The sequence below is a fragment of the Thermobia domestica genome, chromosome 18 (genome assembly GCF_964235325.1).
Source record: "Thermobia domestica chromosome 18, izTheDome1.hap1.1, whole genome shotgun sequence".
Classification (NCBI taxonomy): Eukaryota; Metazoa; Arthropoda; class Insecta; order Zygentoma; family Lepismatidae; genus Thermobia; species Thermobia domestica.
In genome coordinates this window covers 33,476,469-33,501,067 of record NC_137471.1, presented here as the reverse complement: position 1 = coordinate 33,501,067, position 24,599 = coordinate 33,476,469, and the positions used below count along the sequence as shown (strand labels likewise).

Here is a 24,599-nt window from a genome sequence, read left to right as displayed (position 1 = left end):
TAGATGAGGTTCGAACCTGGGATGCTTTATATAATTTCACTTTGACGGTGCAGCTTAGGGGAGGAGAAGAGATTAAAAATGATCGAAAATAACAGATATTAGTGTCGAATCCATAGTTTTCGGAGTCGCTGAGACGAATAGTGACACTTTCGATACCTGATCTTCATATTCAAACGACGTACTGACTTTTATGATCACTTGTTACTTTTTATGACTATCATAGTCGGAAAAAGACTAGACTTTACCCACCTCCGTTCTTCTGTCATTTGTTAATCATTAGAAGTAATTCATGCCAGAAAAGAGAGAGAGAAATTCAGTAGCCGTTAACGATGGTCCTGGCAAAATTAAATCTTTCAGTTTAACGTCCCACAATTATACCTGTTAGGCTAAGGTAGACGATGATTAAAGCAAGTGAATGATGATGGAAGAATTGGTGGAATGTGAAAGTGGGAGTACCTCGAGAAAACCCATGGACAAAATTTTGTGTACCACAAATTTACTTGGCCGGGGATCGAACCAGGCTCCCCACGCACCAAGGGCGCCCATGTTGTGGTTTCCAAGGTGAGGGAAGTATAAGCGACATTTCAAATATAGTTTCAAATTTTCTGTAACTATTCTAAAATTCAATTGAGTTTTGATATTCCGAAGTACCATTTCTTCAAGGGGGGCAAGCGCCCCACCTTGCTCCCCCCCTAATGGGTGCCCTTGCCACGCACCAAAATTAAACACTGCCACTGAGTCGCCGTACCTCCGGTCACAAGTAAGGAAGCTACATAGGTCTTGGTATGAGGATTATTTATGTGAGAAATGAAATAATCACGTTGTTTGTACAAATGGTCCTAAGAAGACGAACAGTAAATAATAATGAATTACCAAGAAAATGTACGGAACCCTATATCTACAGCAAATTTGCTTGGAATCGAGTGAGTGATCCTTAGCGCTGAGTTGACAGCGTTTTTCCACTGTGCAATCATACATGTCACCCATTTTGGTTTCTATGTAGCTATTGCGCCACTTTTCTGTCGATTAGAGTAAGTGGGCTTCACCCCTCTAAATTATCAAGTGACGCTAATAGGTGCTAGAGTTTCCGAGAGATTGACGTTAACCACTGGACCTCAGTGGTTTCTTTTGTGAGTGAAATACTTTGATTAACAATAAGAATTAATCATTGATTCATAGAGCATTCCATCGTACGTGAGAATGTAGGTGCGCGCCGTATTGGTAGTAAGTGAAGTATGTGTAAGTGAAGTAAGTGTATGTAAAGTTGGCAGTCCGTCGTCGAGTCGTCTAAGGGAAAAGTCACGTGACTCGAGTCAAAGAGGATGAGTTGGACGCAGTACCAGTCCACAGCCAGTCTGCTCTTGCCGTGCAGTCAGATGAAGTGCGAGAGCTAAGACGAATGGAAGCGAGAACCTATTCCTGTAGTTTTTGTCGTCATCGTGGTTGCTGCTGCGTGTGTCAGCGTTTACCCAACCGGTGACCCGCGATACATATAAAAACTCGTGGAATTAATTGTATTTTGGTCTGCTTGCTTCAGTAAAGGGACAGATGAGCAGTTGTTGTGCACCGATCACTCCGAAAATGGAGGCCTTTACCATGCGTTTGTGCGTTCGTGCTGCGGACCAATACGAGCGATTATTGGAAATCAACAAATTCGGCAAAAAGGTAGGGCATTTTTTTTTAAAAAAATAATTAATAAATTCTTTCTCTATAGCTACCCTAATAGCAGAATAAGAATTTTCTGCATAATTTTTCTCTTACAAATATATGTATGAAATGCCGTACCAAAAAAATCAGGAAGACTAATACCATTGTTTCATCAAAAATGCACTTTGTATTTTAGTACCACTCCTTCTTCTTGATTCTGTCTTACATGTGTCTATGTAACGCTTGCCATTCCACATGTTTCCCTTATTAACGCTAGCCATTTCATTGCTCTTTGATTTAAGCGAATTATGTTCAGCATTTTCGTAAAGTGGCTTTTGTTTTGAGTTTTAACATCGCTGTTCAGCACAAAGAGTATGAGACGTGAAGCCAAATTACATTAGCTCTCACCGAGAATCGAACCAGAATCCGTTACGCTAAAGCCGTGAATGTTTGCCATTCAGCCTCGAAGAAACGATTTGTGCGAGCACATTAGTTCAGTGGTAAAGCATGTATCTCTCGTGCGAGGAGTTCGTGGTTCGATCCCAGGCCCAGTGAGTGAGTGGTGGACATTATCATGTTCATGGATTTTTCGTGAAATTGTCCAGTTTCTTCTTAATACTTTGTCAAGCCATCAGTTCTTCCGTCATCACTCACTATTTATTATCTGCTTTTCGACCTAGAGAACGTAACTTCAGAACGTTGAACTAGAGACGTCATGTTTTCATTTTAAGTTTGTTAACTATCTTACCCAGAAACAAGCTCATTAGCTATTTAAATAAATATGAACAACGGAAAGACAGTCCCTGATACATGGCACAGGAAAACTGAATGTTTTGCCTATAGGCAGGTTCTAGCCCTCTTACCCTTAACTTAGGTAGCGAGACCACTAAGTCAGTAGAGCAGGGGTAGGATGTCCAGCTTCTTTTAATGATCTGGGATAATTACTTTTACAAATTAATAATTTTAACTTTAAAAATTATATATAAAACGAAGTAAGTGTAATAGCATAATTAATAAACTTTTGTGCTCTTTGTTACGAAAGAAATATTATAGGCTACACGTATTTATTTGACATTCAGTCATACTGCATTTTAAGGCATGGTGTCTATTATATATATATAAAATATTATTAAACATAGAATCGTCTTGCCATTCGCAACGTAGGCCTAATATCGAAACAAATAATCAGTTTTGTTTTAAGGTGTTCCCTTAAAAATTAAATCTTTTTGTTTGATAAGTACTGTATTACAAATAGATAAATTTTGGGGGGGACTTTTACCACCTTCTTCTGGAGCTAAAATGAGTTAGATTGCGAGTACATTCATTCTCTTATAGTAAACACGTCCTTTAGGAAATAGTATTTGTTTGTTTGTGAATTGGTTGTCGTATGCTTTTTCACTCTTTAAAAAGAAACTAACGTGAAAAAATATCGTGAAAACGAAAAATAAGTGTTAAAGAAACGGTGCAATACTTTGTCAGTCTATAGGTTTTATTTTTTGTTACCGTTTATACCCGTAAATATCTTAGTTGTGACAAAAGAATAGCCATCTTTGATATCGTCCATGGGTGTCTTCTTCCTCTTCTATTTACCTTCTTTCATACCTTTTATCACATCACTAACATCACAATTTCTTCTCAAATAACCAGTTTCTTTTCCTCTCATTAACTGTCTCCAGTATTGTCCCTCTCCTCTTCAACACTTAGTCTAACCTTCTACCATACCTTTTATCACAACCCTAATAATAGTTTCTTCTCAAATAATGTCCAACCAGCTTCTTTTCCTCTATAGCTGTCTCCAGTATTGTTCTTCTCTCCTTCAACACTTATTCTTACCTTCTACCATACCGTCTGTCACAATTCTAATAAAAGCTTCTCAAAGAATATACTGAGCAGTTTCTTCTCTTGTATAACTATGTCCAATATTCCTCTTATCTTACCCTCTACCATACTTTCTATCACATCCTTAATAATACATTTTCTTATCAAATAATGTCCAACCAGCTTCTTTTCCTCTCTTTTTAACTTCTCTAATATTGTGTTTCTTTCCTCCAACACTTAGTCTAACCTTCTACCATACCGCCTATCACATTTCTAATAACGACTAACCAGTTTTTTCTCTCTCTTTAAGTATCTCCAATATTTTTCTCTCTTCCAATACTTAATCTTGCCTTTTATCACATCCTAATAACCATTTCTTTTCAAATAATGTTCTAACCAGTAGGGATGCATTCGAGTCGAGTCGAGTCGAGATTTAAGCCTGTCTCGACTCGACTCGAGAAAATGTTGTCTCGACTCGTGTCTCGACTCGAAAATATGTTGCTGTCTCGACTCGTGTCTCGACTCGACAGTCTCTGTCTCGACTCGACTCGAATTCGAGTCGAGACGTCTCGAAATTCGAGTCGAGACAAAATATACGAGTTAAAATATACACACACATCAGCCAGACCATTATGACTACCTACCTAATTGTTAGTATGTCCACCTTTTGGCACGAATAACAACGGCAACGCGTCTTGGCGTGGTCGCAATGTTCCTCGGTGGGTCGCTGGAGAGAGTTGGCACCACATATGCACACAGGTCAACTATTTCCCGTAAATTCCGGGGAGGGGGTGATGCGCCCTCAGGTCACGTTCAATCACATCCCAGATGTGATCGATTGGGTTCAGCTCCGGAGAGTTTGGGGACCAGCACATCACTTGGAACTCGCTCCTGTGTTCCTCGAAGCACTCCATCACACTCCTGGACTTGTGACATGGTGCATTATCTTGTCGAAAAATGCCACTACCGATGAGAAACATGGCCGTCATGAAGGGATGTACGTAGTCTGCAAGAAGCGTGTGACGCCTCGGCCGTCATGGTGCCTCCCTCGAGCTCCAATAGACACATGGATGCTCACCTAAATGTTCCCCAGATAATAATTAAACCGCAGCCAGTTTGTCTCCGCCCCCCAGTATAGTTGTCAAGGAGCTGTTCCCTTGGAACACGACGGATTCGCACCCTCACATCGTCATGATGAAGATGATATCGGGATTCATCAGATAATGCAACGCTCTGCCATTGTGCCAAGCTCTAGTGGCGATGGTAACGTATTCATTTCAGTTGTAGTTGCCGATGTCGAGGTGTTAACATTCGCCATCGGTAGGAGTGTTCGGTGCACTGTGTGTTCAGACTAGTGTTGTGAAGGTCTGTGAAAAAAAGTTTTTTTACGGTTTTCCCGAGCTGGGGAAAAAACGGAAAATTTGGGTATTATCAGAATCATCACTTTTGCTAATCACAGAATCATTTTAGTTAATATGTTAAATCAAACATATTTCATACAGATATCTTCAGTGTTCTATGTAAAATTCCGGAAATTTTGAAACCATTAGAAAAAAATAATTTGTTCGGAAATATTGGCAAAAACAGGAAAATATAGTTTAAAAACTATTTGTTGGCCTGATACTAGTAATCTTACTTGCTGTAACATGTCTGCAACATATACAGTGGGAAGTCGAAAATTCGAACTAATTGGGACCACAGGTAGTTCGGATTTTCAAAAATTGTTCGGATTTTCGAAAATGACGAAGAAAATGACATTTAGGCTTACATATACTGTACGGTATGTTCTTCTATCGATACAGTGGTTATTCAGTACATACAGTAATTACAATACCGTACGTAAGGCTACTTACATTTAGTGTTTCTGAAAAACCTGCTTGTACTCTAAATAACACTGTTCTTGTAAGTCACACTTAAAATTTATAGGCCTAAGAAAAAATAAAAATAAAAATACATGACGAACAATTACATATAAATGAACTTTTGTAAAAACACTGACTTCACATAACGTCGATGGACACGCTATTGTTTGTTTCTCGCTAGCGTTAAGACAAAATGTAAAAAGCTTCTAGGGACCGCGTTCGAATTTTTGACGTTAGGATTATCGACGTCCTACTATATATGCAATGTATTTCGCTAACGGAAACATACTTAAAGCAACAGGTTTTAATTCTACTTTACACACATATACCGCACAAGTGAGTAAATTTGAGCAGCGAGAAATATATTAAGTGAAACTTCCGTTAGTTATTATTACAGACTAGCAGAATATCCGTTCTTCGCACGGGGAGAATACGTTTCATTTTGGACGCAAAGGGCACCAAAACTGTCCCCAATGAAGTTGTGGAGCCCCAAAACTATGAATTTGACATTAATACCAATAATTTTCAATTATCTTTACATGTCACCATCCCCCTTAGAGTACTAATGGGGCTGAATTTGTGGATTTAAACGGCATCTTCTGCTCATCTCAGCGAGTATGGATTCGAGGCCATTTTCGATCATATATATATATATACAGAGGCGGATCCAAGGGGGCTATCGCCCCCCCTCTCTTCACACTCAAGTATACACTGCATAAAATGGGCTTCAATCCTGCTTTACACTGGATAAAACTGCAAACTATGGTTTAGCCCCTCCCTTGATCATATCCTGGATACGGCACTACGAGGGCTGCTATATATATTTCTGGCCTAATAATGAAAATACGAATATTTATCAACGAAAATGGTTTTATTGTTTTTCAAAATATTCTCCATCAAGATTTATACACTTTTGCATGCGCTCAAACCAATTTTCGAAGCACTTTTTCCACTCCGATTGAGACACCTCCAAAACATGGTTTTTGAATGCTTCAACAGCATTTTCTGGCGACGAAAATCGTTGACCACGCATTTTTTTCTTGATGTGTGGGAATAAAAAGAAGTCATTGGGTGCCAAGTCAGGGCTGTACGGCGGATGACCCATCACTTCGACGTTTTGGCCGGTCAAAAATGCGCTGGTTTGAGCCGATGTGTGAGAGCTCGCATTGTCATGGTGCACAATGATTCGTCTTCTCTTGTTCATTTTTCGAATTTCTCCGAAGACTTCAGGCAAACAAATGGTGGTGTACCACTCAGAATTGACCGTCCTACGTTGCTCAAGCGGAACAGTCGCCACATGACCAGTTATGCCGAAGAAACAGGCGACCATTTGCTTCGAAGTGCTTCTTCCACGAACAACTTTCGTTGGATTTGGCTCGTCTTGGAAGACCCACACGGTCGATTGCTGTTTTGTTTCGGGCTCATACGCATAGATCCATGATTCGTCACCTGTGACGATCTTATAAACGTCTTTTGAAGCACCGCGATCGTATTTTTTCAGCATTTCTTTACACCAATCCACACGAGCTTTCTTTTGAGCGATTGTCAAATTGTGCGGGATCCAACGAGAACAAACCTTTTTTACGGCCAGGTGTTCATGCAATATCGAATGTATGCTGGTGGAAGAAATGCCTAGGCATGCCTCTATCTCACGGTAAGTCACATGACGGTCTTGCATTATCAGTTCACGTACGGCATCGATGTTTTCTGGCACAACGGCTGTTTTTGGACGACCTTCACGGAATTCGTCTTTGAGCGAGCGTCGGCCACGATTGAATTCGTTGTACCAGTTTTTCACAGTGCTATAGGATGGTGCTTCGTCGCCATACAAAGATTTAAGTTCATCGATGCACTCTTGTCGTGATAATCCACGTCGAAAGTTGTGAAAAATGATCGCACGAAAATGTTCACGAGTTAATTCCATTTTTTTGCCAAGTTGATTTCTTCAAGTACCTGTAAAAGAAAAAAAAATTGTCGTAAGTCAAAAAGTTCTGAGTACATTTATGCTACAAAATGTCAAACTTTCCAATGGAAATGTCAGATTGCACCTGGCAACACTTAGTGTTGCCTAGGCCAGAAATATATATAGCAACCCTCGTATACTGTATATAATGCTCAAAAAATTAGGGGTTTCAGCTGAAACATCACACAAGACCTTAAGATAGTGTATGAATAAGCTTGTGTTTGACTCATATATATCATACAAGAAGGAATGCTTTAAGATACACTAGAAAAATGGGGCACATACTGGTGTTGGGGCACGGAAAACCTTGTTCACATGGCTCATGACACAAGACGGTTATGTGTGTACCTCTGGAACTGCCCACAAATAGGCAAGGCAACAACACTAATTGTTCCTTAATATGTCATATGATCACTTCGAATAGCCAACAGAGCCTCGCACCTGCGTGGCATGGATTCAATCAGATTATCGATGAGTTCTTGGGGAATGTTGTGTCACTCATCCAGAAGAGCGACTTCCAGCTCTGGAATGGTTAATGGATTTACTGGCCTAGCGGCAATTCGTCTGCCATGCATATCCCAGACATGCTCAATTGGAATGAGATCCGGAGAGCATGCTGGCCACTTCATCCGAGCGATACCCTCAGCATCCAGTATCTCATCCACTAACCGAGCTCTGTGAGGACGAGTATTGTCATCCATGAAAAGGAACGAATCACCAATGGCACCAGCATAGGGAAGAACAAGAGTTTTCATGATCTCATCCCTATATCTGAGAGCCGTCAAAGAGCCATTTCGGATGATGTGGAGCTCAGTACGCTCACCAATGCTGATTCCTGCCCACACCATCAGTCCACCACCATGATACTGGAATCTTTCTCGCACAAACATGGGATTCTGTTGTGTTCCACAATCTCTCCAGATGAAAACACGTCGATTATCAGGCTCCACACTGAATCGAGACTCGTCAGAGAACAAAACATTGCCCCATTCATTGCGTCCCAACCCACGATGTTCCTCTGCCTTCGCTCTTCGATCAAAACGGTGTCGTGCAGTTAATGGGACACACACCATAGGCCTACGTGCGTAGAGACCACCTTCTCGAAGGCGATTGCGGACCGTTTGAGTGGATATTGTGCGTCCTGTTGTTGTTCGGAAGGCTTGCGGGAGCAGAGTTGTATTCTGACGCCGGTTTCGACGGGCTGTTAACAAGAGATAACGATCGTCTCTGGCTTTGGTTGCTAGTGGACGGCTCTGTCCTTGTCTTCTTCGAACACTTCAAGTTGTTTGTAATCGATTCCACAATCGGGAAATCACACTTTGTGCTACTCCTATGGCATGTGACACCTCCCGCTGTAACTGACCAGCTTCCAACCTGCCGACAGCTCGCCATGTCAACGATTCTGGCAAATCACGTTGTTGCGCAATTTCACTACGTAGATTTGTGACGCACTAAACACAATGAGAACAAAGGTATTCTGGAGCTGGAATGTGTTGGCAGCGCCACACTACAAAATGATATCTGTTAGCGCCACGTCACTGATCACGTGCACAGATGTTTCAAACGGTTCGTTTGCACGTTGGGCCTTCAGGATTTTAATCTGAACTGGACAAGATACAGTGTTATCACATTATTCGTAAGAAGTTTTACATGTGTTTTCATCTGATTCCCTAATTTTTTTGATCAATATATATTAGATAAATAGATAAATATACCCATTCTTCGCATGGAAGTCAAGGCCTGTGGAAGTATTACCCTCATTTCCGCGACCGCGAAAACTAATGGATCTGAGACTAAATCGATCATTTTGGATTACTTTTACATCTCTCGGTATATTCCTCCCCCCCCCCCCCGCTGATTTTCGGCCCGCATACAATGGTATCTGAATTTGCAAATCATCGCTAATGGAAGTGTCACCATTGTTCTCAGCGATCACGAAAACTATGGATTTGACACTAATATTGGTCATTTTGTATTACTTGTACATGTTTCGGTATCCCCGCCCCCGCTTACTCCCGGCCCGCATACAATGGTAGCTGAATTTACAAGTGATCACTAATGAAAGTGTCACCATTCATCTCAGCAACCGCGAAAAGTATGTATTTGACACTAATATCGGTCATTTTGGATTACTTTTACTTGTCTCGGTCCCCCCCCCCTCCCCGCTGACTCCCGGCCCACATGCGATTGTAGCTGAATTTGCAAATCATCGTAATGGAAGTGTCACTATTGATCTCAGAGACCGCGAAAACTATGGATTTGACACTAATATCGGTCATTGTGGATTACTTTTATATGTCTCGATATCTCAACTCCCCCTTCCCGTTGACCCCCGACCCGGTGCCGCATAGCATGAATTTGGAAGTTAATGTGATCGGAGTTTCACCATTCATTTCAGCGACCGCGAAAACTATGAATTCAACACTAATATCTGTTATTTTATACTACTTTTACATGTCCCGGTAAACAACCCCTGAGACCCCCCTGGTTCGAATTTTGAGAAAATCGTTTAACTCTGGTCTGGAGCCTGGACCAAGGTATTCGTGACTAAAATTTGGTAACTCTCGGTCAATTTGTCTGGTTCCCAAGCCGGTTCCCGTAAACGCCTCCCCATGAGACTCCCCTGGTTCGAAATTTGAAAACAACTTTTCGTCTTGATCTCGGGCCTAGGCCAAGGTACCCCTGACCAAAATTTGGTAACTCTCGGTCCACTTGTCTGGTCCCCAGGCCGCATACAGACAGACAAACACACAAACAAACTGTTTATTTTATTTATATTAGATTAGATAGATTCTTGGAAATTATACCAGATTTTCATATTATCTTTCCGAACTAATTTTAAAGACCCGCTCCTACATATCTTTATATGTATACAGTATATCTATATTTATATCTATATATGTATATAACAAACGCAGGAATTACGTCATAAATAACGCTCCTGGAGAACCCCTTTCTCAAAGAAATTGCTGGGGAAACACTTGTACAAACTTCAGTTTTCGTACCGGATGATTACCGAGACCTGGTGGAAAAAAAAAAAAAAACTGCTTTTGCGTTCGAATTTTAAAAAAATAGTTCTCCTCAGGTTAGTATTCACTGATAATATTTTTATAAAATTTAAATTTGATGGGTAAATCAGTGGACTTTGAATACATCCACATCGTATCCACTGAGTTGCAAAACTGTGTACCTCCAGACATGGACGGCCGAAGAAAATTTTCTAGGAGAACATCTTCAATGCTTGCTATATTAGTCTGGCATTTAATGTGCATGGTTTGTTATATTACGTATACATTTTCGTGAGCCAGGGAAGTTCATTCTTATCAAACACGGAGATTATGAAGGAGCAGATCTACTGTACAAAATATAATAAAAACATCTCTTTCGGATTTCTATCATCCCGCAGTCCAACCCCGAGACGGAAACATAAGAGATAGGCAGTTTTTAAACAAGATAACGTGTCTAGCGAATGCTTTACATTGTGAAGATTATATTAGTGAAAATTAAACGAATATAATTTTACAACTTAATATACATATTACTAAATGTTTAGCTCCCCGTTGCTATGTTGTTAGCGATGCGCCTTTCTCGAACGAGGTTTGATTCATGGTAGGAGCTCATGTGTTTCAAATCCGACATTAAACTGTACGTTCACGTCTTGTAGAGCTTTGCTCCTAAAAACGACGCTAAACTATAATCTAATTTAATATTATTAATATTTAAAAAATAATGACTTATCAATGTGACGTCAATTTGGCAGTCATCAAATCCATTTTATACTTTCACTTAATCCAGTGGATATTAATATAACAATTACGAGACACACGCGCATATAAATACTCAGAAACAAGCACATACACACGTACACATACACAAATATGAACACTTCAAATCTATTTACATGTGTTGGACTGCACTGCATCAAGTATCTTCTCATGTATCTGCATTTTCTGATTCATCCACAGATTTGTTATTTGTACGCATCAATCATTTTAGCATTTTCGGGAAGGTTCAGGGTTCGTTCTTCATTTAAAGAGTCGGTTCTCTGTATTGGAAACAGAATGAGGGGAGGGTGAGGGAATTTATACTTTATGAATGGATAACATTTTAAGAAATATATACAAAACATGCCGCTTCCGACGCAGCACTAAAGCATTTCTTTTAGCGGTGTACTACCAAAGGCGCAAATCTGTCTTCAACATTGGGGGGGACGGGTAAGATGGTCCCGTATATATATATATATATATATATATATATATATATATATATATATATATATATATATATATATATATATATATATATATATATAAGCGATGTTCAAAATATTTATGAAGTTGAAAAACAATGTTGTGAAGGATCAGGGGAGCAGAATTGTCTTCAGTGACGAATTTAGGAGGCTATCGGGCTCATTCTCCCCTCGAAATAATTTGTTAGTTTTACGCATTCCACGTACAACAATAATCCTTCTTACCATTTCTAAGAATGTCATTGACTTTCCATTTTCTTATACTCTTTGTTCAGAAATAATACTGTATTTGTCAAATTTCATTCCATGTAAGAACTGCGTCCTTAATGGTTCTTTCTGTCATCCTTTCTATTTTTCTGTTTCTTTTTCTTGACGTTACTACTTTCATTTCGCCTATCATACTTTATCGACCGTTGTCAGTTGTGATTCAAGTTGGCCGTCATCAGTAACACCAAAACTAAGAGGAGTTGATAAGCGAAACTAGTGTTCCACACCAACATGCGCGGATATCAACATGACAAGACTTTAGTTATTATAACAAAGGAACAATTATATCGTTTAGTTATTTTTAAAAGAAGGAAATGTTTGAATTAAAGAAAATCAAAACGGGGAAATAATTAGCCCGGGAAATTAGGACGGCCAAGAGGATGCTTTCTTTTTCTTGTATGAATAGAATAAAGGGTTAGATTCACTTTTAAATTTTTGTGTCATATCATATAGTATTTATCGATCTGTAATTCTTGTCATTATAACTTCAATTTATGCATAAATTAATATATATTTAATTCTCAAACTCAGGTGGGCAATTGCCCACTTCCTTCCTTGTGTTGGGCATAGCCCTCAAAAGAAAATCCTAAATACGCCATTGGTTGTCTTCAACATTGGAAGGTGGGCAGATTTGAGGCTTATTCTAGATAAGGGAGATGAAACTCATATTACAGTAGATGAATCTGATCAACTGTTGTAGAGTATATTATATATTAGGTGATGTAGATGAAGTAGTAGTACATATCAGTATTACAAATCACTGCCGTGAAAACATTCTGAAATCTGAATACATGCACATTTATAATTGGTATGTTTCTAATTAGGCATCCACAAAGATCCACGTTAAAATTGTTTTATAGTAATATAATAATATAAATGACGACTTCCCCAAAACTATGAAGAAAGAATATCAATTATGTGTGACGCAACAATACTCTTTGAGCAAAATGATTATAATCTCAATAACATTACAGGAATCGTTTCAGAAATCTGACGCATGTCATACTCTTTACTTAACAGATGTAACCTTAAGATTAGAGAGAAAAATATTCCAGCAATTGAATTCTTTTCTTTGCTTACGAAACATCCTCTCTCAAAAGAAAAATTGGGACACGCGGAAATAATATGTAGGAACAAACCATGGTTCGAACTAGCAGAGAAGAGAAAACAGGCAAAATTACGTTGGCTACAAAATCCGAATGAAGTAACTACACAAAATTTCGTAGACATCAGGCGAGGAACTTCCAAAACTTTTAGAACAAAAAAACGCGATATTTTGAAAGCTAAAATTTAGGAACTTGAAGATAGTAAAAATAAAAACATTCGGGACATGTATAAAGGGGTCAACGAATTTAAGAAAGGCTATCAACCTCGTTCTTATATATGAAAGAAAGCTGATGGAACAGTTCTCACTGATACAGATAGCATTTTAAATAGATGGAAAGATTTCTTTGACGATTTGCTTAACACGCAGCCAAAAACTAATGTGCGTGAAGAAAGGAAGATACACACCGCAGAACCATATATTCCAGAACCCAATCGAATAGAAGTAAAAATCGCTATAAAGAAATTAAAGAAACATAAATCTCGGGTGTAAACGAAATCCCGGCTGAGTTAATTTTAGTTGGAGGCAAAAAAATTGTGGAACAAGATACACAAACTCATTCTCCTTATCTACAACAAGGAAGAATTGCCACAAGAGTGGGAAGAATCAATCATTGTTCCAATTCACAAGAAAGGCGACAAAACTGACTGTAATAATTATCGAGGCATCTCTCTTCTGTTAACATCCTATAAAATCCTTTCAAACATTCTATTAGCAAGAATGAGCCCATACGCAGATGAAATGTTTGGAGATTATCAGTGTGGATTTAGACGAAATCGATCAACTATCGACCAAATATTTACCATTCGCCAAATACTCGAAAATAAGCGGGAATACAGTAGTCCCGTACATCAACTATTTATTGATTTTAGAAAGGCTTATAACTCGGTTAGGAGAGAAACATTGTACAACGTTCTTACAGAATTTGGAATACCGAAAAAGCTAATTAGATTAATTAAGGCATGTTTAAATGAATCCCAAAGTAAAGTCCGGGTAGGAAAAGTTTTGGCCACGAGCTTTCACGCTAAGAATGGCCTGAAATAAGGAGATGCGTTGTCGTCATTATTATTCAACTTTGTCCTGGAATACGCTATAAGGAAGATGAAGGATAGCAACCAGGGCCTAGAGCTGAACGGTGTTCACCAGGTTATGCGTACGCTGATTATGTAAGTTTAGTAGGGGTTGATATGAGAAAAATAGAAAGAAATGCAGAGGTCTTATTAGACACGCTTGCATGGACATGAGTTTAGAAGTAAATGCAGAGAAAACTAAATACATGGAAGTGCGTCGGGACCGTAATACGGCAAATTATGTATGTGTTAAAATATTAAATAATACTTTTGATAAAGTGGATACTTTCAAACATCTAGGATCAATATTAACAGACGAAAATCATATTCACGAAGAAATTAAATGTCGACTAAAAACAGGGAATTCGTGTTATTATTCAGTTCAAAACCTCTTGTCGTCGCGAATTCTGTCGAGGGATTTGAAGCTTAAAATGTATAAAACGATAATCATACGCTTACTGAGTACAGAGCATAGACTGAAAGTATTTGAGAACAAGATCCCGAGAGAAATATTCGGACCAAGAGGAACGGGAATGGGGAATGGTGGAAACTTCATAACGACGAACTACGTAAATTATATGGCTTACCAAACATTGTTAAGGTCATCAAGTCTAGGAGGCTTAGGTGGGCACAGGCACGTAGCCAGGATTTCGTCAAGGGGGGGGTCCGTGACATGAAATACTGTGGTCATCAAAAAAGGGACTCGATCACTCTGAACTATTTTACTGGAACATATATTGGTTCGTTTAGCCAGTATTTCGTAACGGGGGGGGGGGAAGGTGACATGAAATTGTGAAGGCCCAGGAACTCGATCAATCTAAAGTACTTTACTATCAACATATATTGGTTTGTTAGGACAATAAAATGAGGATATGTTGGCAAGTATTTTAATAACAAACTATGCAGAAATTTCGAGCATAATAATAAAAAAAGTACTGAAAAAGATCTTGCAATATTTACGTCCTTCTCCTGTTTATTCAAATATAACAACTTTCCTTTCCTTATGACCTCAATTATTAAAAAAAGTACATACTGAATACTGTCTTGTAAACCATCTTCTAATATAAATAAAATAAAGTTTGTTTGTGTGTTTGTCTGTCTGTCTGTCTGTGTGCGGTCTGGGGACCAGACGAGTGGATCGAGAGTTACCAAATTTTGGTCAGGTGTGCCTTGGCCCAGGCCCCAGATCAAGACTAAGCGTTTTTTCAAATTTCGAAACAGTGGTGCGTTTACCGGAACCGGCTTGGGAACCAGACAAATTGGCTGAGAGTTACCAAATTTTAGTCACGAATACCTTGGTCCAGGCTCCAGACCAGAGTTAAACGTTTTTGTCGAAATTCGAACCAGGGGAGTCTCAGGGGGCCGTTTACCGGGACATGTAAAAGTAGTAGAAAATGACCGATATTTATTTACTTATTTATCACCAGATATAACTCAGAGGCCATTTTACATTGAATATCCAACAATATTAACAATGAAAAGGATTTGGGAAGGTATTGGCCAGGGCCTGTTTAGTAGGTGCCATCCCGGCATTTGCCTGGTAGGACTGAGGGAAACCCTGGAAAACCTCAGTCAGGATGGTAGGCAGCGAGATTCGAAGCCACGACCTCCCGAATACGAAGCCAACGCTCTACCACTTGAGCTATTAGTGTCGAATTCATAATTTCGCGGTCGCTGAAATCAATGGTGAAACTCCAGTCGCATTAACTTCCAAATTCACGCTATTCGGCTCCGGGCCGGGGGTCACCGGAGGGGGTGAAATACCAAGACATATAAGAGTAATCCAAAATGACCGATATTAGTGTCAAATCCATAGTTTTCGCGGTCGCTGAAATCAATGGTGACACTTCCATTAGCGATGACTTGCAAGTATGCGGGCCGGGAGTCAGCGGGAGGTGGATACCGAGACATATAAAAAATAGCCCAAAATGACCGATATTAGTATCAAATCCATAGTTTTCGCGGTCGTTGAGATTAATGGTGATACTCCCACAGGCGTTGACTTCCAAATACAGCCCCTGTGCGAAGCATGTGTATATTCAACTAGTTTTACAATATATGCGTTCCTTTCTCTGTTGAATCAAATGCTAACAGAACTTTCTTTCAACATTTTTTTTTTATTCAGTCAACTACTGTCGCTCCAAATGACAGGTTAAAAGAGCAACAGAAAATTGTCCTTGAAATAACATGTTTGATACTGCAAGGATGCGATGACGAAAAATTATGATTAAAAATGTCCACGCTGTTACACAACGGCACTTATGCTTTCGAAAGCTTGAAATCTCCCTGACTCTTCCAGAATACCTCGCTTACCTCGCCACCATATTGCAAGTAATTCAAATCTCCTCATAAGAAAGAGTAAGCAAAAGCTTCCTGTAGTTTTCTTTTTAATTTTTAACGCTAATCCTTCTTTTTGCCATTTCATTTTATTTTATTCTTCATTATTTTTTTCATTTCTGGTCTCGAAGGGGGGGGTCCGGACCCCCCGGACCCCCCCCTTGGCTACGTGCCTGGTGGGCAGGACATGTAGCCAGGATGGAAGAAAGTAGGAACGCTTTCAAAGTGTTAGCGGTAAGACCAATCGGAAAACGACTATTAAGAAGACCTAGGCGCAGATGGGAAGACAATATTAAGATGAATCTCGCAGAGATAGGAATACAAAGTAGAAACTGGATCCAGTTGGCTAAGAATAGAAATCAGTGGAGAGCTTTTGTGAACGCGGCATTGAACCTCCGAGTTCCATAGGCTATAGAGTTTGTTAGCTTACGAAGCATGAGTAGATGCCTAGGCTGATACTACAAATAGATTAAATGCGCATTTACTGAAAAGATGGGTTCTACTGACATTGGATAGTCTATATACTCTTCGTGTGCTAGGGCCTAGGGGAGAGGAGGAGATAAGATTTCATATGAGGTTACGTCACGCACAGTCGCACGCCTTCATTTTCATTATAAATGGAAAAGCCAAGAGAAACAAATTTCATCTAACTTTCCTTTGTGGCAGTCGGACACAACTCATCACAGTTATCTGCAAAAAGCAGTTTTCAAATCGGATTATTGCGAGAGCCTCCAGTTCCAATGTTGGGGGGGACATGTCTCCCCATTTCCCCGGAATCTGTGCCCGTACCTACAGCTGAGACAACTTTCCAGCATGAGGAGAGGGGCATATCCTCCTCTGGCATTTATTGCAATTTGTGCCCAAATAGCGGAAGTGGAATTAATACATATTGATGAGACTACTAAACTCACTACAGCACGAAGTTCAGTTTGAAATACTATAGAATACGATTCTTTTTTTTAAAAAAAAAAAAAAAATGGAAAAGCCAAGAGAAATCAATTTCATCTTACATTCCTTTGGGGCACTCGGACGCAAATCCGAAAAAGCGCTTTTTAAATCAGATTATTGGGGGGGACAGTCCCCCCCAGGTCCAACATTGGGGGGGACATGTCCCCCTCGTCCCCCCGGGATTTGCGCCAGTGTGTACTACTAGTGGTACCCTGATGATAATACCCCCTCCCCTCTCAAATTGTAAAGCGAGAAGGGACAGAAACATCCCAGACACTCAGGGTTCAGTTGACAATATAAAAACTATGGGTATAAAAACAAAAACAAAAACAAAAAAAAAAAACAGTAAACATCTTGTGCAGAGTCACGTTTTGCTTATTTTTGAACATTTCTGTGAAATCAACAATACAACAGCGGAAATACTAACTGGTTTTATTACTCCAACCATCGCTTCAACAAGGGATAATTCCCAACGGTCAGTGTTCTCTTTCTCTTTTTCTGTCCTCGTTCTTATTCTCCACATCTTTAATGAAGTAGCGGGCGCCCAACCCCTCGACATTTGGACGTCTTTTCCTCTTGGTTTCGCCACTTGTTGAAGACAATCACCACAGCACTCTTCGAACACCTGACAAGTCCTGCAGTTTCCGAAATTCTCGTGCCGAGTGTTTCTGAGCGAGTACTTTCTTCAAAATAATATTAAAAATTATAGAAAGATTTTCGAGACATTCGAGTCGAGTCGAGATTTTTACCAGCTGTCTCGACTCGACTCGAGTCTCGACTCGAAAATTCGAGTCGAGAAATACGTTTGTCTCGACTCGTCTCGAATTTTACAAAGAGTGTCTCGACTCGAATCTCGACTCGAATTCGAGTCGAGTCGAGTCGAGATTCGAGACATGTCTCGACTCGAGCGCATCCCTACTAACCAGTTTTTCTTCCTATTTTTAACTGTCTCCAATATTATTCCTTTGTTCCTAAGTGTTGCTAAAACCTATGAATTAGTTTTACTGAGTCATTTTTCTTCTTTCGTGATGTCTACTTTTCTGCTCCACATAGAACAATACTCCGCACAAAACAACGAAGGTTGAGTCTCTTTTGAACAAGTAACTTCGTTTCAAAAATTCATAAAATACCCTTCACCCCTTATTCTTAAAGACTTGTTAGTTACACTACTTGAGTGCCTACCACACAGACAAATAACAGTCTGCTTTTCATTGTGGCTGGGTTTGTAGTATTACTTCAATGTAATAATAATAATATAAAGAAAGAAAGAAAAGACAAAACTGTATTCTTTACTTATTCCAGAAACACTCCTTTAACACTCATTTGCTTGGAACCAAGGCCACCAATTTATCTATAACTTTAGGGGGCCCATTCATAAAAAATACATATAACAATAAAAAATTCATATAAGAATACATAGGGCTCACATAAGCATTGCCTTCCCCCCAGGATCGGCGCCTTTGTTTGAAACCCACATCAGTGAACTTCAGCGATGGCAATGTTCGATGTTATTTTTCATATACACTAATATCTTGCATAACACGGTTAATTGGTTCGAAGAAACATTCGGACTATGCATAACCACGCAAAACATGTTTAAAATTATAAAAAATAATATAGAAACTCCTTTTAAACGTAAGATTTTAAACAAAACTAAGTAGCAGAGTCACGTGTACACCACATGGAATTTGGTTTATGTGGCGTGATATTTTCTCAATATTGAAACCGGAAGTGGTAGTAATTCTATCGCTTTCATCTTTAATGGAGAGTTGTGGCTGAGAATGAAAAGTATTCTTGGGGCGCTTAATCGATTATACAGGAAACAGCTTCTCGCTATCTATTACTGTTTTTACTCTGTAGTAATCAACATTGAAACCGGATGATTTCTACCCTTCTGGAGGAGGCGCAGTGGCTCAGTGGTAGTGCGTTCACCTCCGGTGCTTGGGGTCCCTGGTTCGATTCCATCTCGCGCCGTGTGGACTTTGTGGTGAACAGACATCGTGCTCGTGGGTTTCCTTGGGGTTTCCCCGTTTCCTCCCCCCTTTCTTCATTCCACCATTTCATTCAGTTCTTATCATCACCGTCTCCTTTAGTCTAACCTGCATATCCGTGGGACGTAAAACTCAAAGATTTCATTTTCATTTCTACTTAGGAATGCGCACCTGCCGAGTTGAGACAGGATTTTCCTGACAAAATTCGAGTCGAGACACGGCTCTTCCAATAGAGAAATATACATTTTTCGTGTCGAGACATTATTTTTACAGCACATTTTCGAGACGAGACAGCCACAAATCTTGTCTCGTGCGCATCCCTATTTCTACTTTTCCGGAGGATAGATCACCTCCAGCAACGAATTCGATTCCTGAGTTTTGGCTTTCTACATACTGACTGAAATTCATTATGATTCTTCAAGTAGTTCTTTCAGTCAAAGGAAACCTTTTGGAATGTATTCGTTCTTGGGAAGTCTGTATCACCTGAGACAGTATAAAGCCTGAAATCAAAGAAAATCTTCTGGAACACCATACGCGTAAAGGGTACACAGCTCATACAGGTATGTGGATCACGATTCTTTCGAGTATAACGCACATAACGTACGTTCTCATTTCATTTCTCAGACGTACTTAAATTTATTCTGAGATATTAGGTGGTTCATCAAACACAAACATGGCGTAAAGTCAGATCTGCACCATGGGGAGAGGGACCAAGTAGAGCATGTGCTCTGAGTGCGTAGCTGGTGGGGAATGAGTACCTAAATGGAAAAGTAATATGTATACATTGGGAGGCGCCTAATGTCGTGTTTATCCCGGGTGCAAACCCTAGTTCCGGGCCTTTGTAAGTGCAAGAATTATTAGATTTAAAATATGTTACCTGATAAAGATGCAACCCGTCATGTTTTAATGTATGTTGGGTTGACGGTCATTTAAGGTATAACTAGTACAGTGTGTTATTTAGGCGAAATTATGAAACTTTGTATTTTGTCTAGACTTACATTTGTTATAGATGAAGAACCGTAAAGTTTCCGATTTCCACGGATCGTCCTTAACTACTCTTGTCGTAAGAATATAGAGTGTATCTACCAAGATTAGTTTACAGAGAATTCATTATCTTCCAACTAATGAGTTATTCATAGTAATGGAACCGAAGATGTTTTGAGGTTCCGGTCTCGGAATCTGGGTAAACGTTTTAATGTGTGTGCTTCGGAAAGGGAGTCGAAATACATTTCGAAATATTGTTTCTGTTCATAAAGCCGAAAACCGTAATTCATTGTATTGCGAGAAGAGATCAGAAATATAGTTTGACATTACCATAATTAAGGATCAGAGCTCCCTTCGGCTATATATGGTTTGCATATATTCCGTTGGTGCGTGTGAAGCTGTGAGATTTATTCTTGGTGGCAGGTCATGTGATTCGAATCCCATGTTAAGCTGTAGGTCCACATCTCATATAGCCTCACAGCTGAAAGGGAAGCTAAACTCAAATCAGACCAAAGAAAATTAGCATACATCATTAGCTAAAGACCGTTACAAGGTGCAAACAGTATTGAGCATCCGTAAACTGTTATCTCGAGGGCACCACCTATAACGTAATTCTCTTTTCTCTGTAGGGGGCGTGATGGCTCAGTGGTAGAGCCTTTACCTCTAGTGCGTGGGGTCCCTAATCCGATTGGTGGACAACATCTTGTCCGTGGATTTTCTCGGGGTACTTCCGTTTCCTTCCACAATCTCATTCCACCAATTCTTCCATTATCATTCACTGCCTCAATCATCCATCTCTTTTAGCGTGAAAGACATAATTGGGGACGTTAAACTGAAAGATTTAACTTAATTTTAATTTCGCTTCCATTTTAGTATCGGTTAAAATTCCAGAACAAGAACCCATCCTGTCAGAAAATCAATTTCGGTTGCACGCCTTTAATTTAATTTAATTTAATTTTGTTTTATTTTTCGGCAAAAGAACCAAAACCCATTCATACTTACCAGTTCCGTTACCGTTAACAACCATAGGCCCATTATCCTGCTCGGCAATCTGAGAGATGGTTCACAATTACATGAAGCTATCGTTATGCATCCGACATTACTTTCCCATGCAAGTGGTATTTGCTGTAAACTGTGTGAATATTTATTTATTTACGAATACATACTAAAATTATCCTATTTGACTACTGATTGTATGTCTAGTCCGATCGCTAAACTTCCTTAAGAATAACATAAAAGCTGAGAGACTTGTTTTTTGATAAGAATATGCAAAAAAAAAAAAAAAAAAAAAAAAAGTACGTAGTTTAATAATTGAACCTTAAAAAAATAACAATGTCATACTTTCTCTCTAAAGTATCCTTCATTGAAAGACATTGCGCCTAACGCCAAACAAAGTGTTTATTTAAAGAAAGATTAGTTAAGAAAGAACATAAATAGTAATATGTGTACATCCTTTCTCTGCTTCTGCTCTATTTATTCCTAAGAGCTTGTGAAGAAATGTCTTGTTCGTTTTCTCTTATTGGGCAATTGTAAACACGCGTGGTGATATTTATAGTCAAAACATTGGCCTATTTACGTCACAAGAAAGATCGGGAGGGGGGACTATGATGCTTTCATTTATCTTGGTAATACATTTTGCTTCATAACCGTGCCTCTACTTAAACCCATAGACTGAAGGACCTCTTGACTAGCTGTAAATGACTTTAGTGTGAACTTAGTTTTAAACGAACCAAGGACAAGAGAATTGCGAGTACTCCTAACATGGCAGAAAACATTGCACCGTTAACAGGCAACGGTACCTTGGGAAGAATGGTGCTGAAAAAGAGGCCAATGCTTAATACACAATTAGCCTGTTTTTCTTTGAAGATGTTATATTTTGGGCCAGCTTCAAAAATAAATAAGTTTACCTGTGCTACTTACAGGGCAGGGTACCCAGGTGTAACACCGATTGTGATAAGATTGCACAGACGTAAAGAACATTGAAAAAGAAACGACACGTATTTTTTTTTTATATCGGCCAACAAGCGCATTGAAAGGGTCAAATAGGGACATAAAAATGGGGTCAAAATGAGATTATATGGAATATAGCAAGAACGAGAAGAGATATCGGAAAAAGTTAAATGTACGAAATACTACCCATAGTTGACGCAATTCAATGAGGTAGAACGCACCCATTAGAAGAGAGCAGAACATCCGTAAATGGACCAGTCACGTGTACAACATTGTCACAATGTGTTACGGAAATGAGCGGAAAGGGCGATAAGGAGCAGGAAGAAAGAAAAAACGAAAACAGCAAATACGTGTTTTTGCTTTGGGTGCATACATCACCCATATGCGAAAAAAACGTAGATTTATCTCAATATGCACGAAAATGGGATAACACGCAGGAAGGATGCAAACGCCGTTCATATAGGCAGCCAGCGTGACAGTACTGCGCAGTGGGTTGCATATATCGGGTAATAGGAACAAACCTTCATAGCACAGTAGAATGTAATAGCAGGTGGTCCACATACGTAAGATAGACAGCAACATTAATGTCAGTACCACACATGAGTATCAACATTATATCACTACGAAAATACGCGTACAACATAACATTAATAGTAACAATTTTGTTTTTGTGTTACTACTGCCTACACACATTTTAGTTTCCAACATCCATCTCATCGTTGTTCTCATTACGCGATATATGCAGCCCACCGCGCAGTGCTGTCTATATGAACGGCGTTTTCATCTTCCCTGCGTGTTATCCCATCTTCGAGCATTGAGATAAATTGCGTCTCTTTCGCATTCGGCAACATATGCACCCAAAGCAAAAACACGTATTTTCTGTTTTCGTTTCTTATTTTTTCCTGATATTTATCACCCTTGTCCCTCATTTCCGTAACACATTGTAATAATGGTGTACACGTGATTGGTCCATTTTGGATGTTCTGCTCTCTTCTCATGAGTACGTTCTACCTCATTGAATTGCGTCGACTATGAGTAGTATTTCGTACTTTAAACTTTTCCGATATGTCTTCTCGTACTCGCTATATTCCACATAATCTCAGTTTGACCCCGTTTTCATGCCCATATTTGACCCTTTCAGTGCGCTTGTTGGCCGATATAAAAAAATACGTGTCGCTTCTTTTTCGGTGTTCTTTATGCCTGTGAAATCTTATCACAATTGGCGTCTTCAGTATATGTGTGATATCCATCATAGTTTTTTTTACAGTCACAAGCAAAAAGAGGTAAACACACAGTTCATACTTTTGTGTTAATAAATTCCGAACGAACCAACTAATTGAAATGTAGTTTTCGGTGTTGAACAAAGAATTATGCCCTTTTTTTTTTACATCAAAAATAACAAAATTTGGTATTATTATTCCAGAATTATTGATTAAAAGACGTGTGAGGTGTGCTTATTAATTTTTGTTGGTAACTGGACAAATGATATCCGAGACGTATACAACTCTTAATCATTTGTGAATATTGGTTTACATAACTTCCAGGATGATATTCAAAACATAGCAGTAGGTTTATTGTTTGAATCCTGAAACATTGATTAAAATCGATTGCTATTCAAAAAGTATCTTTTCCATCAATAATAAATGCAGAAACTTAAAATTTAAAAACGGTTGCCATGACGTTGGACGATAGCATGTTTACGAAAAGGAATTTTATCGTATCTTTTCGTAGTTATCGAGAATGAAATACTGGCTCCAAATTTGCTTGTCCAAATGAACAATATTCACTTCATTAATACAAATTATATTGTGCTTTACTGCCTCCCGTTATAGAGAATCTTTTTTAAAGATGTCAGCATTTGAATATTCCGGGTGGAGGAAATTATATGTGCTAACTTAATACATAGTACACGATGTAGAACAAAAAGGAAGACATCAGTGTTGAATGAACTTCGGCAGATCTACACACAGAGTGGCCCAAAAGTAGGTATACAGATAGGTGTACATATATAAAACGTACAGGACTGTAAACATACTTTTGGGCCACTCTGTATAATTTGTTTATTTATCAAAGGGAGCATGGTGGCTCAGTGGTATAGCGCGTATCTCTGTGCGTGGGGTCCGTAGTTCAATTCCTGGCCAAGTAAAGTTTGTAGTGAGTAAGTCGTATCCGTGGGTTTTCTCTGGGTACTCCCTTTTCCTCCCACATTCGCATTCCATTAATTATTCCATCATCATTCAGTTGCCTTAATCAGCAGTCTCCCCTACTCTAACGAACATAATCGTGGGGCGTTAAACTGACATATTTCATTCCATTCCAATTTCGTTTATTTTTCAATCTTTCATGACAGTCTGCCTGTGAGTCTAGTTTCCGTGGAATCACTAACAACAAAAATAATGAAAATTAAA

The 24,599-nt window shown here is 39.2% G+C and overlaps 1 protein-coding gene across 3 annotated transcripts in view; it reads left to right on the top strand.

Annotated features, from left to right (window-relative positions):
- Positions 1-24,599, top strand: part of IP3K1 (inositol-trisphosphate 3-kinase-like protein) — a 387,738-nt gene that overhangs the window by 284,983 nt on the left and 78,156 nt on the right. The window contains exon 1 of one of the 3 annotated variants that reach the window (XM_081745268.1): positions 1,365-1,665. The exons of the other annotated variants lie outside the window; for them this stretch is intronic. Coding sequence (XP_081601394.1) covers positions 1,549-1,665 — 117 coding nt within the window. The 5' untranslated portion in view covers positions 1,365-1,548. Of the gene's footprint in view, positions 1-1,364; positions 1,666-24,599 lie in introns of those variants that run through there. 3 annotated transcript variants of the gene reach the window in all.